The sequence below is a fragment of the Mirounga leonina genome, unplaced genomic scaffold (assembly GCF_011800145.1).
Source record: "Mirounga leonina isolate KUSES-001 unplaced genomic scaffold, KU_Mleo_1.0 Mir_150, whole genome shotgun sequence".
Lineage (NCBI taxonomy): Eukaryota > Metazoa > Chordata > Mammalia > Carnivora > Phocidae > Mirounga > Mirounga leonina.
This window is the reverse complement of record NW_023270374.1, coordinates 17,225,832-17,243,391: the sequence shown is the minus strand read 5'-3', so window position 1 is coordinate 17,243,391 and position 17,560 is coordinate 17,225,832. Positions and strand designations below refer to the sequence as shown.

The window sequence follows — 17,560 nt, the reverse complement described above, 5'->3', positions numbered from 1 at the left end:
TTAACGTGACCTGCACAGTGTTCGAGATGTTAAATATTCACCAACATTTAATTTCTCTCTATAAAAATGTAGATGTCTCGCTCTTTTCTTGAAAAATCGGAAAATAAGATTGAGCTTATATTTTCACAAAAATCAGTGGGGATCGGCTTTCAGTGGAAACACCGCAAACAACCCAAACATAGAACAATACGAGGATGGATTGATAAATTGTGGTATTTTTGACACCGGATTTACTACAGAGCAAAAAAATTGAGTATAACTGCAGATATACTCAACAACACAAATGGATTTCACATACACTGTGCAAAAGAAACCAAAAACAAAAGCACATACTGTATGGTTTTGTGTATACAAACATGAAACACTTAGTCTGATAAAAAGGAATAGTTATCAGCCAAAACTAATCAGTGGTGATGGAAGTTAGCATGAGTTCACTTCTGGTAGAGCGGGTACTTTTGGAGATGATGGAAATGTTCTGTATCTTGATCTGGGAGATGGTGGTGGAAGCGGTGATGTGGGTGTACATGTAAAATGCATCCACCTATCCACTTAGGTTTCAACACTTGCTATATCTCACTATAAGTACTTTATACCTCAAGAAGAAAGGAAATTCAACAAAAAGAATCAATTGGCTAAGGAGAAGTTGCCCTTCGTAGGTGGGGCATGGTCCATACTCAACAGCTGGCTCATTACATGATTGGCCCGGCAAATCTGATTCGATGCTTCTTCCTTTAGACTAGATGGGTGGTTCTCAAAGTACGATGCCCAGATGAGCAGTATCAGCCTCACTCGGAAGCAGGTTAGAAATGCAGATTGCCAGCTCCCTCCCCAGACCTGCTGCATCAGAATCTGTGGGCATGAGGCTTAGCACTCTGTTTTAACTGGTTCTCTGGGTGATAGTTTGAGAAGCACCATTCTAGAGCAATATATACATTCAATAACATCCCAGAAAAGTAGAGTTGGCCTATATTAAACTATCCATGCCCTTTTACCCCTTCCCCAACATATTGCAGAAAACTCAGCAACGGAAAGGTCAATTGGCTCCCTCAGAAAACTTCTATCAAGTTCAAGTAACAAATCTTCAGAAAGAGATGTGCAACCAATGTGCCCCATTTCTGTCTTAGCCATCAGATAGCTTTAGTTTTAGGATTATTACAACTGGATTGGAGTCACACTCAAAGAAAAATGAAAACAACTTTATATCTTTCTGATGATGGAAATAATATATATCACAGAAGCTTCAGTGATATTACAATTCTGAAGAAAAACTGAAAAGCTACATTCAAGTAGGTAGCATGGCTCTGGGGGTCATAAAAGTGTTCAGAAACTCACAAATTAGGAGCACTAATCCCATCTCACATAACTTGCATAAGACTTAAAACACCATGTGTGGATGTCCACTTGCTGGGAAAGTTATCAAATTTTCTTTTTCACCACCAACCACATACTATGATGTAGTCAAAGTAGACATTTTTGCCAACAGAAAAGACATTCCTGAGTCAGTTGGGGGAATCAAAGAGGTGCTTATTATATACCTATTAATTGATTAACATTAATTGCAAGTGCATTAAACCGTTACATGATATGACAGTAATATTCCTTCTTCACATTTGGAGAAAACTTTGAAGGATAACTATTCCTTTTTATCAGATTAAGTGATTCTTTGTTAACAGGCTAAATTAATAATTTTAGAAAGAAAGCACTATGTTTGTGTACATCATAGCATTTAGGAAAGGCCTAGCATTTAAGGAAAAGGAAAGAGGGAGGGAGGGAGAGAGAGATCTGAGAATAATAAAACATTGTAAAAAAACAATAAAACATAACCTAACAATCATATTTTAAGGTAGTGATTCTCTCAATTGTTTCATTTAATATTTCACAGTGGTTGAACAACCAGGGAGATGGTGATACGTAAATTTCAAAATTATGTTGGCTGCCAAGTTCACCTCCAATCTGCCAAATGCCCAGTTTGGGGAATAAATTTAAAAGTCATGTGACCAGGGCTTCACACGCACACTACCAATATGGTTGCACAGGATTCTACACTCAGAAGGGAGCCTCAAACTTGCGTTTCATGCTCTGTGGTTGTTGGATTGAAATTCTCAATAATTTTATCTTTGAGTTTGTGTTTTATGAGTCAAAGCCAAGGGACAATGAAACATGTGCTAGGGTCGTGGAGCCTAGAATCACACAATGTCTCGTCTCCTGCCATCTGCCCGCCTCCCCTGAATGAGTCCTTGGCTTGGCTCACCCATCAACCCATGATGGGCGCCGCTATCCACTCCTGGCGGGGTCCTGGGCACAGGCGCAGAAGAATCAGGGTGTATCACAGGGTGGTGGTGAAGCACTCGTCTTGCTCTGTGAGTATCCTCATGCTCAAGGAAACATGACATTACATAGCAAATAAAAGATACCACGACAGGTTAAGAGAAAAACTGTGGAAGGAAGGAAAAGCCTTTTTCCTGCTTTTTGAACAAGTGGCCCACATTTTCATTTGGCACGATCCTCACGAATCATGTAGCTGGCTCTGCATATGACCATGAGTGGAAAAAAGCAATAGAATAAAGAAGAGCTAGAAGGTATAAGAGAATTAATAGGCAACATGGCAGTGACTAGGGTTCAGAGATTAAAATGGTTGAATTTCATGTTGTTACAAATGGACCAGATATATTCTTTTCAAAAATGCTTTATTTGTTTCTGATTAAGAAGAAATATATGTATCATAAAATATGCAGATAGATGCAGACACTAAAGATGGGAACAGAAACCTACATTCAAAGAAGTAGCCTAAGTCAGGGTGTTAAAAAGTATCTAGAAAGTCACCAGTTACCACCAACTCGTCCCAATTCTATCAAGAGCTGACTCCTCAGCCTTGGGAATCTAAATCTCCTGTTTCTCTAGTCATGTCCAACCTTTTGAACCCTAGCTTACAATTTAGGAACACTGCTTTAAGGATATCTAAACACAATGCAGGTTAATAAACAGTGAGATCATTATCTTTTTACCTCAGGGGTAGCTACCTTCCATTTTACCAAAGGCTATCTTTTGTTTTTCAGCACTTTAGCCTGCCAGGGGATGACGTTGTCTAAACACATTTTCAATGTTTTCTTTTTAACAGTTAATATATTTCCAGGATGCAAGTCCATTTCTTTCTAAAAGGTTCCTAGGACACCCATTGAAAAGTCAAAAGCAATGAGCTCAAAGGGATTGCTATTTTGTTGGAGAAGAACGACACCCTTTGTGTTGAAGTGGGGTATTGCAGACTGTGGTCACTCTCTGCACAGTGTCTCTTTGTCAAGCAATACATGCCGAAAAAAAAAAAATAATACAGATGGGAAAATATTGTGCACTGTCAGATCTTGGAAACGGCCGAAGCGTTTTTCCTCACCAATGTCTTGTCGATGACTTTCACATTCTGGCACCCTGAAAAAATAATGCATACATTTAATACGAAATGAATGCAATAATAATCAGGCAGGTAATCGTTTTCCCAAGGAATGTAAAACTTGACAAATGTAAGGTTTATGATTCAAGGTAAGCTTGCCAAATCTTATGTGGCATGAGACCACTTTTATTACCTAAACAGTCCTTAACACAAAATGACTGGCACATATTTTTATTAACACAAAGAGTATATTCTTTCTGCCACATTTAATAGAGAGTCAGTGGCTGAAAGGTCTCTTTTAGGATATGTCTGTAGCAAATTAAAATGCATAGTGAGGATTCACAGAATGGCATTCTTCTCTCCCTGAGGCTGTGTCCACACAGGCTCAGCGCGGTAGCAGTAGACAATCGATCTCGGGAATTCTATCTACAAGGACCGTCTGGGTGATACGGATTACAGAAAAGGAAACCCTCATTACCTTCAGAAGTGGGTAATTGACTCAGAGGCATTCTTTGCATCCAGAGGTCCATTCTGAGTCAAATTCAAAGCAGTCACTAGTAATAATGGCGCTTATATTTTACTCATTTCTCTGACAAATACTATTTGTATGCTGGGTGCTGCTCTAAACACTGGAAATACTGCATTGAAGACAACAAAGATCCCTGCCTCATGCTTCTTATATCTCCAGAGGAAAAGAGAACATGTAATGCAAGTAATTTAAGAAGTAAATCATATGATGGATGATGTATAGGTAATGGGTGCCATGGGAGAAGAATGAGGTAGTCACCAGGAGAGAAAGCCGGCAGCTGAGGGGCGCCTGGATGGCTCAGTTGGTTAAGCATCTGCCTTCAGCTTGGGTCATGATCTCAGGGTCCTGGGATCAAGCCCCACGTCGGGCTCCCTGCTCAGCAGGGAGTCTGCTTCTGCCTCTCCTCCCTGCTTGTGTTCTCTCTCTCACTCTCTCTCTCAGATAAATAAATAAAATCTTAAAAAAAAAAAAAGGAAGAAAAGAAAACTGGCAGCTGAGTGGATGGGTGGAGGATGGATTGTCATTTTTTAAATAGGGTGGTCAGGATGGCACCCTTTGAGAAAATACGATTTCAGTGAAAACTTGGAGAATGTTGGCCATGTAGAACAGTCTGGGAGGGGGAGGGGAGCAAGGTGGACAGACAGACCAGCAATTCCCAAGGGGAGAGAGGCTCTGATTAGGAAGAAACACAGAGAAACTATTGCAGTAGCGAGTGAGGTCAGGTTCTGATCACATTTTGCAGATAGAGCTCCTGAAAATGTGAATAGAGCACCTGTCAATGTGTGAGGGAAACGAGGAGTCAAAAGTGACTCAAGATTTTTGAAACAACGATACTATCAAGAACTGAGACTGGAGGGTCTGCAGATGGAGCAGGTTCAATAGGAAAAGTTAGCAGTTTCATTTGAACACCCCGGTGGAGGTGTTGACTAGCCAGCTAGAATTTTTGCTCATGTGTTATGAGATGAGGAGGAGTAGAGGATAGCGTTCGCCCTTCAGGTACTCACACTCGCCCAAACAGCCCTGATGAGATTGTCAAAGACAGAGGCAAAGTGACTGTTCCAGGCTGTGGACTCCCTTTGTCTAGAGAGTGCTCTGTCCCAGAGGTGTAAACACGGAGCCAACTTCAAATTTCATTACAGCCCAAATGACTCCATCTTCTTCCCCCTCAAGTTTACTGCTCTCCACCAAGGATCCCACAAGAAGAAAGGAAAGTTGGGAAGGAGAATGGCAAGTCTTACCACTCAGAGCCAAGGCCAATCGGAATTCTTCCTTTAGTATCTCGAGGACATCTTGAACACCTTTCTCTCCCTAAGCAAGTAAAAGATACAGATCTTTGGAGTAAGTCAGTCTGACTTGATTCATGCGTTTATCTCACTGTTGTTCTGGTTTTTTTATTTCGTTGTCTTCCAATTACCTGGGAAGCCAAGCCCCAGATGATCGGTCTCCCCACAAACACAGCCTTGGCTCCCAAGGCTAGAGCTTTCAGAACATCAGTGCCTTTCCGAACACCGCCATCCAGGAAGACTTCTACCTTCCCTTCCACAGCTTCCACGATTTCCGGCAGAGCATCAATCTGCAGGGAGGAGAGGTCAGTCATGTGAGGCTATGCATGTTGAAGTGTTACCCAGCTCAGCCCCCATGGCCACTGACCATCTGACGAGGGTTTAGCGTGAAAGAAGTTAAGCGGGTTTGGAATCAACAGTACAATTATTCCATCCTGGAAGAAAAAGGATGCAAATGTCAGCACCTAAAACACCTACTAAATTTGGAGTTGAGTGGCTTATTTTTATTTCGAAGTTCAAGACTTTTTTTTCCATTCCTGATTTCAAATTCAAAGATCGTGATTTAAAAAAATATATAAACAAATTTTAATACACATAATGACCTTTTATAGCTATGCTTTATAAAATGCATAGAAGTATCTTGCTCATATAAATTATTCTGTATGTTATTTACCCATTGAAAATCAATTGTTAAAATTAATACTCAATTGATGGTGGAAGCAGTGGTGTATAAAAATGCAAGCAGGGCTAGCAATGAAAATCCTACTCTGATTTACCCCACCAACATCTTTTGCGTCCAACCATATATTAGAGAACTCTTTTTTTTTTTTAAAGATTTTATTTATTTATTTAAGACAGAGAGAATGAGAGACAGAGAGCATGAGAGGGAGGAGGGTCAGAGGGAGAAGCAGACTCCCTGCCGAGCAGGGAGCCCGATGCGGGACTCGATCCAGGGACTCCAGGATCATGACCTGAGCCGAAGGCAGTCGCCCAACCAACTGAGCCACCCAGGCGCCCTAGAGAACTCTTAATGAAAATATCTTTCTTGCTTTAAAAGGACTATGACCACAGGCACCTTGAAGGTCCTTGTCTTGATTGACAATTGATGATGGATTTGTATCCGCACCAGAGAATACAAGAGACTCATGGAGGTTGAACTGGTGGACTGCAATATGGTTCCTGATGCTTCACACCACTCTGAAACCACTCTTTTTTCCAAGGCACCTTTGCAGTGTTTCCTGCTAAAGGAAACAGAGTGCACTGGCCTGCTCCTTGACATTGGCCTTGGCCTTGCAACTTACTTGGGCCAATAACATGTGAGCAGAGGTGGCAGAGTGCCATTTCTGGGCATAGACCTTAAACGACCTCATGCATGTCAACTTTCTCTGGCATTTGTGCCACTTGCCATGGGAAGAGCACCCACTGGGCACTGCTTTCCGTTTAGCTGGGGCCCCACGATAAACACTCAGGAATTCAGGAAGCAGCGCTAGCCCAGCTAAGCCCAGCTGGACTCGAAACTCAGAGCACAGCCACCTAACCAGTACCAAATCCAGATCCCAGCAGACTGCCCCCCCATTCCACCCCCCACCAGTTGACACAAAGTTTCATGGGAATAAATGACTGTTGATTTAAACCACTGAGTTTGGAATCTGCTATTTTATAGCATCATGGGGCAATAGCTAATAGAGTTGGCAAATAGCCAATACAGTTAACAGCTAATAGCTGATAGAGTTGTATATTTTGTGTAAATCTTTGCACTTGAGAATGGAAACAATTCACAATATGACCTGAAGGTCAAAAGCTGTAGAAATTACCCACATTCATTCCCAAATATTTGAGTATAAAATTAAGCCCAATCCCCATTTAAAATGCACGCTGAAGAAGCGACCATGCATTTGAGTGCAGTTTTTCTAGACATAATTAGTGCTGAAACCACTCAAAGGCTTTCCAACTTCTCCCCCAAAATTGTAGAGGCTCAACTTAAAGAGAGTTTTATGTAAAAGGCTGAAGACCAAACCCAGCTACAGATTTGGAGGAAGTGAAGGCAACTTTTGGCGCACAGCCCCTAAGTGTTTGGCAGGTAATGTGATTTTCCCCTTTTCCTTTTGGCTTTTCTGCCTTGCCAAACATGCTTTGGATCCATTTACATATGTCCCTTTACCTATACATAGTCCTCCTTTTACAGTCGGGCAAGTTACATCAACATATAAATGCTACAATTTCCAAGAGATGATGCAAGCCATAATTAAGCATATATCCCCATTTGAAACCAAAACCAAAGAAAAATATTAGCTAGCTTGGGTTCAATACACATTTTCAAAGTCACGCAAACCAAGTCTGTTTACGTTATTTCCAATGCCCAACCCGGCCTAAAAGGAAACTAATAAGGATACTTAAAATGTGAATTCTGGGCTATAAAATGGAACCCCAACTGGCGTTTTGGGTGTCTGTGGACAAGGATGTTCTATCCATTGCTGAGCATTTCTATCCTCCCCCTTTTTCTTTCTGTAACTGCAGTTTCACTGGGTGTATATTTCAGAGAATAATTCTGATCAGAGGAGATTAAATAAATAAATACAGTAGATAAATCCACTATTTTACAACTGTTACATTTCCTCTTTCCAGCTTGCTACACATCTGAAAGCCCATTCATTTTGGTTTTTCTTTCCTTTGTGATTCTTTAGACAACTAATTGTGGGCTCACCTCCCATGGGGTTAATCTACAGGAAAATACACTGAGATCCCGATATACTGGCTAACTCATCCATCCATTCACTGACTTAGCAGCCTGCATAGTCAAGGCACTGTGCAAGATGGTCTAAGGGAGCCAACAAGAATCCCACAAGGTTGTGACTCACAAGGAGACTTCTCCATTCCTGCTCAAGTCACACTCTTCCAGGATGTTTCCTGTCCCACAAAACTACTCACAGGGAGTGCCCACCTTTCTATCTTCCCATAACATCCATTGGTATACCCCTATTTGCTCATGTTTTGGGCATGGAACCCTTTATTTATTTATTTATTTTTATAATTTTTTTAAAATGTTTTATTTATTTATTCATGAAAGTCAGAGAGAGAGGGCGCCTGGGTGGCTCAGTTGGTTGGGTGACTGCCTTCGGCTCAGGTCATGATCCTGGAGTCCCAGGATCAAGTCCCGCATCAGGCTCCCTGCTCGGCAGGGAGTCTGCTTCTCCCTCTGACCCTCCTCCCTCTCATGCTCTCTATCTCTCATTCTCTCTGTCTCAAATAAATAAATAAAATCTTTAACAAAAAAAAAAGACAGAGAGAGAGAGAGAGAGGCAGAGGCAGAGGGAGAAGCAGGCTCCCCGCCTGGCAGGGAGCTCGATGTGGGACTTGATCCCAGAACCCTGGGATCATGACCTGAGCCGAAGGCAGACGCTTAACCATCTGAGCCACCCAGGCGCCCAGGCATGGAACCCTTTAAAGGTCTCAAACCAAAGCAGGGCACCTGGGTGGCTCAGTTGGTTAAGTGTCTGACTTTTGATTTCGACTCAGGCCCTGATCTCAGGGTCCTGAGATTGTGCCCTGTGTCTGCTTAACATTCTCTCTCTCCCTCTTCCTCTGCCCCCTCCCAACCAACTCTCTCTCTCAAAAAAAGAAAAAAAAAAAGTTTTCAAATCAAAGCAATTGAACATAAAGCAGATAAAGCCAGAGATGCTTTAGTTAAAAGCAAATAGAGTCAGAGTCCAGGTTACTCTCCAGAAATCGTCCCTTGACTCTCTACCCCACTCCACCCACCATACTTTACCAGGCAGCCCTGGATGAGGTTTCTACTAAGCACACTTAGAAAATCACTGGTTTCTATAGGCTTGACTGATTGTTCACAATTGCAAGAACGGCTGAAGTTACTTCTCTCCCTATCTTCATTTCTTTGCAACATGATATTTCTGCTCCTCCCAGAGAGAAGAGAAATGAGGCTAGAAGAGTCTGTTTCTCCATCATTTGCATCTAAACTACCACTGGGACCTGCTTTCACCAATAGAATGTAGAGAGAACAGAACAGAGAGAAGCTACAGTGTGCATTTTTTTTTTTTAAGATTTATTTGACACACAGAGAGAGACAGCCAGAGAGGGAACACAAGCAGGGGGAGTGGGAGAGGGAGAAGCAGGCTTCCCGCTGAGCAGGGAGCCCGATGTGGGGCTCGATCCCAGGATCCCGGGATCATGACCCGAGCCAAAGGCAGACACCCAATGACCGAGCCACCCAGGCACCCCTGTGCATTTTCTAAGCTTCAATCTCAAGAGGTCTTGCACGTTTGCACTTACCCTGTAGGAGACCTGCCACCTCATGAGAACCAGCCTACCTAACATTCTAGATGTGTGACCACGCAGAACTGTCTGTGCTGAAGTCACCCCACACCAGCCTGTCTTATTCACCCCAGCAGCTGACCACATGCATATGAGTGAGCCCAGCCAAGACCAGAAAAACTTTCAAGCGGATCTCAGCCCAAATTGCAACTCACAAAATTGTGACATGAATAAACAGCTATTGAATTTTGGCCTGTAAATTTCAGAGTGGTTTGTTACCCAGCAAAAGCTAACTGATACATCAAGTGTTTCTCAAAGGTATAATTGCATGGATTCCTTTCAAAAGGAAAAATAGGGGCACCTGGGTGGCTTAGTGGGTTGGGTGTCCGACTCCTGATTTTGGTGCAGGTCATGATCTCGGGGTCGTGAGATCAAGCCCCACATTGGGCTCCACACTGGGCATGGAGCTTGTTCAAGATTCTTTCCCTTTCCCTTGCCTTCTGCCTCCTGCCTACCCCCAGTTACTCTTGCTCTCTCTCTCTAAATAAAATAATAAATAAAAAATAATAAAAATAAAGGAAAAATAAAATCTCTTAAGATCTCATAGAACATGCCCAAGGGCTCAATTTTGGAAACTATTGACTGAACAACTCAAATATTAATTTATGAAAATTTTTATAGTTGAACACGTTCATTAAAAAGAATGTCATATTTTTAAGTTTAAGGTAGTTCGGGTCCAGTTAGCATCAAAAGAAAAATGAAAAACATTAAAAAAAATACTTTTAGGGTTCAAAGACTCTAGAGACTCTGTCCTTAGACCCCAGTTTGAGGCGTTCCAGAACTATGGATTTTGAAAATCGATTTGATGTTGTCACTTTGTTCTCTAATTACTTCAAGAGCAATATTTTTTTTTTTTCTCCAAGTAAGCTCTACACCCAAAGTGGGACTTGAATTCATAACCTCAACTCAAGAATCTCACCCTCTACTGACTGAGCCAGGCAGGCGACCCTTTTTAAGAGCAATCTTGGCCACAATATGACCTTGAGTGTAAGGACATTGACGTGAGCTTAATTTGTAACTGTTTGCTCCTCATCTCAAAACCTACGCACTGAGGGAAAAACATCTTCACTGTAAACTGAATCTAATCTCACATTTCTCTCACCATCGAGGGCCTCAAATATGCTCTAAAGCTTGAGGCAAAACCCAAGCAAGCATCTCCTCTCTTCACACAGCATGCAAAGGGGGTGTCATTGTTTTTTTTAAAACAGTCTCCGAGACCACAGCTCAAAAAGCCCTTTTAGATAAGTTTCCATATCCCCTCAGCCAGAGGGAAATAAACCACACCATTTAGATATTTTCCCCTTAAAATCTAGTTAGATTTGATTTCAGTAGATTTAGATTTTATTTTTAGAAAACAAACTTAATTTGGCCTGCACACTAAGTCTATGTCTTCATGCACAAGAGGTGTAAATCTGCAAAAGAGCCTCGAGCTGTGACCAACCTCTCCTCTCTGCCCAGAGGAGGTCTTCATTCTCCACCTCTCTTTACCTGCAGGCAACATTTAGTATCACCGAAGAAGACGGGTCTCTGTAAGTAAAGCTGAATTGGGAAGGACTGAAAACTCCCAGTTTTGTGATTTAATTCTTGACTCTATGATCCTACAGTGTGCAAAGGTGAGGTTCATTCCTACCATTAGTGCTTTAGGAAAAACTGTGAGTACAAATATGGACAACATCCCAATATTCCCCTGTAGTCGTTTAGTCTGTCCTAAGACCCACACAACTGGTCTATGGATTTATCTAAATCAACCTGCTGGTTCAATGAAAGAGTAGTCCACTACTAATTGACAAAACTATTTGTCCTACTGTACTTCCAGTTGTTTGAATAAATTCATTGGTCATCCCAGTTAAAGCCATCCATATAATAACTATGACTGAATGACTCTGATAACATCTGATAACCCTCTTGGGGCTAATTGCTCTCCTCCACAGTTTTAACTCAGTCCCACAGCTCTTCAAGCCAGTTTGGTTTACTTTTATATCTAGACTCTGGATTCTGATTTGTCTGAACTGATTTGTACAGTGTGTACATTGTCTAAAAAACCATAGATGCACATTGGAATCTCATGGATAGCTTTAAAAAATAATGGTGCCTCTGCCCCCTGCCCCCAGATATTCCGATGAATTGATCTATTGTGCATCCTGTGCATCAGGATTCGTTAAAGTTCCCCAGATGATACTATTCCTTTCCCCCACCCACCAATCCTCTCTCTGCAGCTTCTCAACTCCCACATCCACAAGAAATTTCAGTCTTCCTCTCTGCCTGACTTCTTGTACCAATGATCTCAAACTCCACCCAAGCCTCTTATAATTACAATTGTCTGTTAACTCCTCTTCTTTGGACTCTCATGATGTAATCATCTCTTTCATACTCTAATTTACATTATACCTTTCAGAGTACCTATGAATACAAGAATAATCCCTGCCCACAAAGGATTTATTATTTTAATAGTGACTTTTATAAGCTTACAAATAAATGTATTGGATGAATTAATGATCTAATCTAGGTAGATATATGCCACTAAATTTAAAATCCAAGATCTCATCTATTTGCACACATTTTGCCTTGAATGTTCTCACACACAAAATACACAGAAGAGAGCCAGACACAGATAGTCAAAACTGTGATGGAAATGAGAACTCCAAAGGGAAATCTCAGCATTGGCTGAAACTCACAGTGGCTGGCACCCCATCAAGTTGTCGAGCCCCGTGATTCGACACCAAGATCCCATTCAAGCCATGTTTAACTGCCTCCCGGGCATCATCACCTGAAAAGAGCAAGACAGCCATTGCATGAAAAAAGGCAACTTAACAGAAGGCTTGGATTTAGAAGGTGAAAGGTCCCAGTCAAAAGGAGCCTGACCTCACACATCTATATCTTGCTCAGAACCTTTAGCATAGAAATACACCAACGGTTAGATCTAGAATAGTAGTGACAGTTTCCTTGGCAAAAATGTTAGCACCTCTAACAATTGAATCATGACATAAAATTTTCAATAGACAGCAAATTGACATGCAGTTAAAATTTATTTATTCTCACGTGGAAGTACTCCTGCTAAGTATTTTTATTATTATTAATAAGGTCATACATTTAGCAGAATTATTCCTCTGCAATTTGGATAGCATAAAAAAATACATAAGTGGCAAGCACATGAAGTATAACATAGAGGGAACAAGACTATTCCAAAAACATTCTTTAATACAAAGTTATATCTTCAGTTATTATCTTAAGTTATATTGTTCTATAGTTAAATGTATTTTGCCCATTGAAGTATATAAAAATAAACAAAAATTAAAATTATATGCTATGTCTCTAATCATGCTTCAAAATATATCAAACTTCTGAAAATATAGTTTTAAAATAGATTAGGGGCGCCTGGGTGGCTCAGTTGATTAAGCGTCTGCCTTTGGCTTGGGTCAGGATCTCAGGGTCCTGGGATTGAACCCCACATCCGGCTCCTTGCTCATCGGAGAGTCTGCTTCTCTCTCTGTGTTCTCTCTCTCTCTCATTCTCTCAAATAAATAAAATCTTAAAATAAATAAATAAATAAATAAGATTAACATTCTCTCAGATCAATTTCTCACTCATTTTTTGTATTTTCTATTTTAAACTCTTATTTTCAGCATGCTCCCAATAACAAACCATTCGCTAACAGAATCAGGAAATAACACTGGTTCTCTAATAACACTCAAAAATACTTGGTCAGTGTTGTGGTGAAAATCAGATTTAGGAGATGTAACCAGCTGGATATAGGACATTGTATATATTCATAAATTCAGCAGTGGAAATTAAGGGCATATCTAAGAATAATAAAAAAGACTCATAAAAGAATCTGTAATTCTGAGTATTTTAAAATTTTATTCTAAAACACCATTTTTCCAAGCTGTGTTTTATTAAATGCTAGTTTTTTAAATATCCCCATTTAAAAAAAAAAATGATGCTAGTATTATTTTTCTTCTAAAATTATATGTAGTTGGGGTGCCTGGGTGGCTCAGTTGGTTAAGCGTCTGCCTTCGACTCAGGTCATGATCCCAGGATCCTGGGATGGAGCCCCACATCGGGCTCCCTGCTCAGTGGGGAGTCTGCTTCTCCCTCTGCCCCTCCCCTCCACTTGTGCTCTCTCTCTGGCTCTCTCTCTCGCTCAAATAAATAAAATCTTTTAAAAAAATAAAAAATAAAAAAATAAAATTATAGGTAGATGAAAATGTTAAACTCATGTTTTATGGACTGAATGTCTGTGACCCCCCAAAGTTCATATGTTGAACCCCTAACCTCCAATGTGATAATATATGGAGATGGTGCCTTTGGAAAGTCAGTAGGGTTTGATGAGGTCATGAGAGTGGGACTTTCATGAGGGTATTGGTGCCCTTATAAGAAAACATCGGGGAGCTTGCTGGCCCCCTCCCCCAAGCCCCGCTCACACAAAGAACAGGTCAGGTAAGCGCACAGGGAAAAGGCAGCCTCCACAACCAAAGGGAAGAGCTCACACCAGAAACTGACCAGGCTGGAACCCTAATCTCAGACTTCCAGTCTCCAAAACTATAAGAAAAGAAATGTCTGCTGTGTAAGCCACATAGTCTATGGCATTTTGTTATGGCAGCTAGTGCTGACCTAGACATCATGTAATTGTGTTGTTGTTCTTGTTAGGGTTCACCTTTAAGGAATGCTCTGATGAGCCACAAGATACAATGAAATAGTATGAAAGGTGTTCTGCTACATGAATTGCTAGGGTTTCCCAACTAATTATTTTGTATGTTATCTGTTCACCTCTAAGCCTGCGCTGTGTTATGCATTTTGTTATATACTCAATATGTGATTGATAATCTATATTTATTTCATATTAAATATACAATCTAATGTTTCTATGACACTGTTTTGGCTATCTGTTTTAATTCAAGCATGCATTGCAGATTGTGAGGTGTCATTGGAAACTTCTGAGTCACCCAGAGGGAAAAGGCCCTAGCACCAAGGTTGATAGAAGATTTTTTTTCCCGACCCTATTGATTAATTCATATTTTAAATTTTAATATTGCTTCATATTTGGACCATACATGTTTTATTTCACAGCTTTATTTTCCTGGATTTCTAATCACATTTTCCCCTTTTTTCTCCAATTATCATGAGCCTTAAGACAATCCTCAAATTCTAGAGGGCCTGGGTGGTGCAGTTGTTTGAGCAACTGACTCTTGGTTTCAGTGTGGGTTGTGATCTCGAGGTGTGAGATTGAGCCCTGAGTCAGGCTCCACACTCAGTGAGGAGTTTGAGACTTTTCCTCCCTTGCTCTGCCCCTCACTCCTGCACTCAAGAGCACACACTCTCTCTCTCAAATAAATAATTTTTTTTTTAAAGAGTATCCTCAAGTTCTTCAAACTTTCCAATTATCCTATCTAACCTATTTAAATCATCTTATTTTCCCTCTGGAGACATCCCCCCTTAGCCTTTTATCTTCTTGCTCTATCCTGCTCTGATTACTCTCAAGTTTGACTGCTGACCTTCATCCTAAGGATTGCTACTACTCTCTGAGGGTTGAATCTCTTGAAGTCTAATTTATGACTTCATTTGGTTTAGGTTTTCTTTTGTGTGTAGTACATTCATTCCTTTGTAAGCTCCTAAAAAGGATCATGTGAGGTAAACTTACAGAGCACCTAAATAATTTCTTTTGTCTTTGGTGATTAGATTAGGTATAATATTCTAGGTTGAGAATCCTTTTCCTTAAAACCTCAAAGACATTGCTCCACTATCTCCTAGTGCCCCTTGTTGCTGACAAGAAGACTGATGCCAATATGATTCCCATTCTTTGTAAGTAACCTGTTTTATGTTTGTTTCCCTCTTAATACCCATTCCCTCCCCAAAATTTCATAAAGGATGTAATAAATTACGATTTGTTTCCTCCATCTAATGACTTATGTCTCCAGCTTTCAAACACTGTCTAACAATTTCTTCCCCGCCTCTTTCCTTTACTTATTTATTTATTTTTTGAGGGATGTACATTTTTTGGAAACCTTAAATACCCTTCAGACAGACAATGTCTTCAAACAAGACTCTCATATGGCCTACAGAGCAAACCGAGATTTTTGGATTAGGGGCAAGGAGAAGCACAGCACGGAAGAGGACCAGTGCTTAGTTTGCCAAAAAGACCTCCTTATGAATGCTCTTCAGCCAGCTTATCAGCTTTTGCCACAGCTTCTTCAATGGGTCCCACCATATAGAAGGCCTGTTCTGGGAGACGGTCATATTCACCTGCCAAAATCTGCTGGAATCCTTTGACGGTCTCCTTCAGAGGTACCAGCTTCCCCATATGACCTGTGAAAACCTCAGCTACCTGGAATGGCTGAGACAAGAAACACTGTATTTTCTGTGCACGGGACACAGTCAACTTGTCTTCCTCAGAAAGTTCATCAATACCCAGGATGGCAATGATGTCCTGGAGAGATTTGTAGTCCTGTAGGATCTTTTGCACCCCACGAGCAACATCATAATGCTCATTTCCAACAATGTTGGGATCCTGATACAAGAGGTGGAATCCAGAGGATCCACAGCTAGATAGATGCCCAACTCAGCAATAATGAGGGACAGCACAGTGGTAGCATCCAAATGGGCAGAGGTAGTGGCAGGGGCAGGGTCAGTCAAGTCATCAGCAGGCACACAGATAGCCTGTACAGAGGTAATAGATCCCTTCTTGGTGGTGGTGATTCTTTCCTGCATGGTACCCATATCAATGGCCAGGGTAGGCTGATAGCCCACAGCAGAAGGGATTCTGCCCAATAAAGCAGACACCTCAGAGCCAGCTTGGGTGACGTGGAAGATGTTATCAATAAAGAGCAATACATCTTGACCCTCTTGGTCTCTGAAGTATTCAGCAACAGTCAGTCAAGTCAGAGCCACCCGGGCGTGAGCACCAGGTGGTTCATTCATTTGACTCTACACTAGCGCTACCTTGGAGGTAGCATCTTTTAAGTTGATAACACCAGACTCAATCATTTCATGGTATAAGTCATTGCCTTCACGGGTCCTCTCACCAACACCAGCAAACACAGAGTAACCACCATGGGCTTTGGGGACACTGTTGATCAACTCCATGATCAGTACCATCTTGCCAACTCCAGCATCACCAAAGAGCCCAATTTTGCCACCCTTGGCATAGGGAGCCAGCAGATCCATGACTTTGATACCAGTAACCAGAATTTCCTGCTCAACACTCATCTCCATGAACTCAGGGGCCTCAGCATGAATAGGTGCAAATTGTTTGGTTTTGATGGGATCTCTCTCATCAATAGGTTCTCCAGTGACGTTCATGATTCTGCCCAAGGTCTCAGGACCAACAGGAATTTTGATTGGTGCACCAGAATCCAGGACTTTCTGGCCTTTAACCAAGCCTTCTGTACCATCCATGGCAATAGTCCTTACTGTGCTCTCTGGGCCACCTCCAAAACCAGCCTGGTCTCCCTGCCTTGCACTTCCAGGGCATTTAGGATGGGTGGTAGTCCCTCATCAAACTGGACATCCACCACTGCACCAATGACCACCACGATACACCTGGTGGCAGCGCCTGCTTTTGGAAAGGAGATGTTTAGGTGGCATAGTGTCTGGCAAGTTGGAGCGCTGCAGGGGTGGCCCGCAGTAAGACCTGGGCTTGGGGTAGTGGCGCTGAAGGGCCGAGTCCCCTCAAGGCCCCAGAGGCCAAAGTAGCGGCCACATGACCCACAAGACCCAACATGGTGGAGCCCGGGTGGAGACTCTTTCCTTTATTTTTCTATCTGAAGCCCCCATCATTAGATATTAGACATTTTAAAGGGTCTTTAAGACTCTGTTTCATTTAATCATGTCTTCTATTTGTCTTGTTGTTCTTGTATATTTGGGGAAATATCACTGACTCTCTTGTTAAATCAAGAGATTCAATTCTTGAAATCCAGATATTCCAGAAATCATGTTTTTAATCTTTGAGAACTGTTTTATTTTAATACTCTGATTTTCTTTTCATGGAAGACTCTTTTTTTTTTTTCTCTTTGTTTCTTGTTTATTTCTTCTTCTTTT

At 41.4% G+C, this 17,560-nt stretch overlaps 1 protein-coding gene and 1 pseudogene across 1 annotated transcript in view; both read right to left on the bottom strand.

The window, feature by feature from the left end:
* Positions 1-2,513: 2,513 nt before the first annotated feature.
* Positions 2,514-17,560, bottom strand: part of HAO1 (hydroxyacid oxidase 1) — a 50,489-nt gene continuing 35,442 nt past the window's right edge. The window contains exons 5-8 of the mRNA XM_035005861.1: positions 12,202-12,293; positions 5,329-5,487; positions 5,153-5,222; positions 2,514-3,423 (exon numbers count right to left, since the gene is read on the bottom strand). Coding sequence (XP_034861752.1) covers positions 3,353-3,423; positions 5,153-5,222; positions 5,329-5,487; positions 12,202-12,293 — 392 coding nt within the window. The 3' untranslated portion in view covers positions 2,514-3,352. The remainder of the gene's footprint in view (positions 3,424-5,152; positions 5,223-5,328; positions 5,488-12,201; positions 12,294-17,560) is intronic.
* LOC118011249 lies at positions 15,659-17,243 on the bottom strand (annotated as a pseudogene).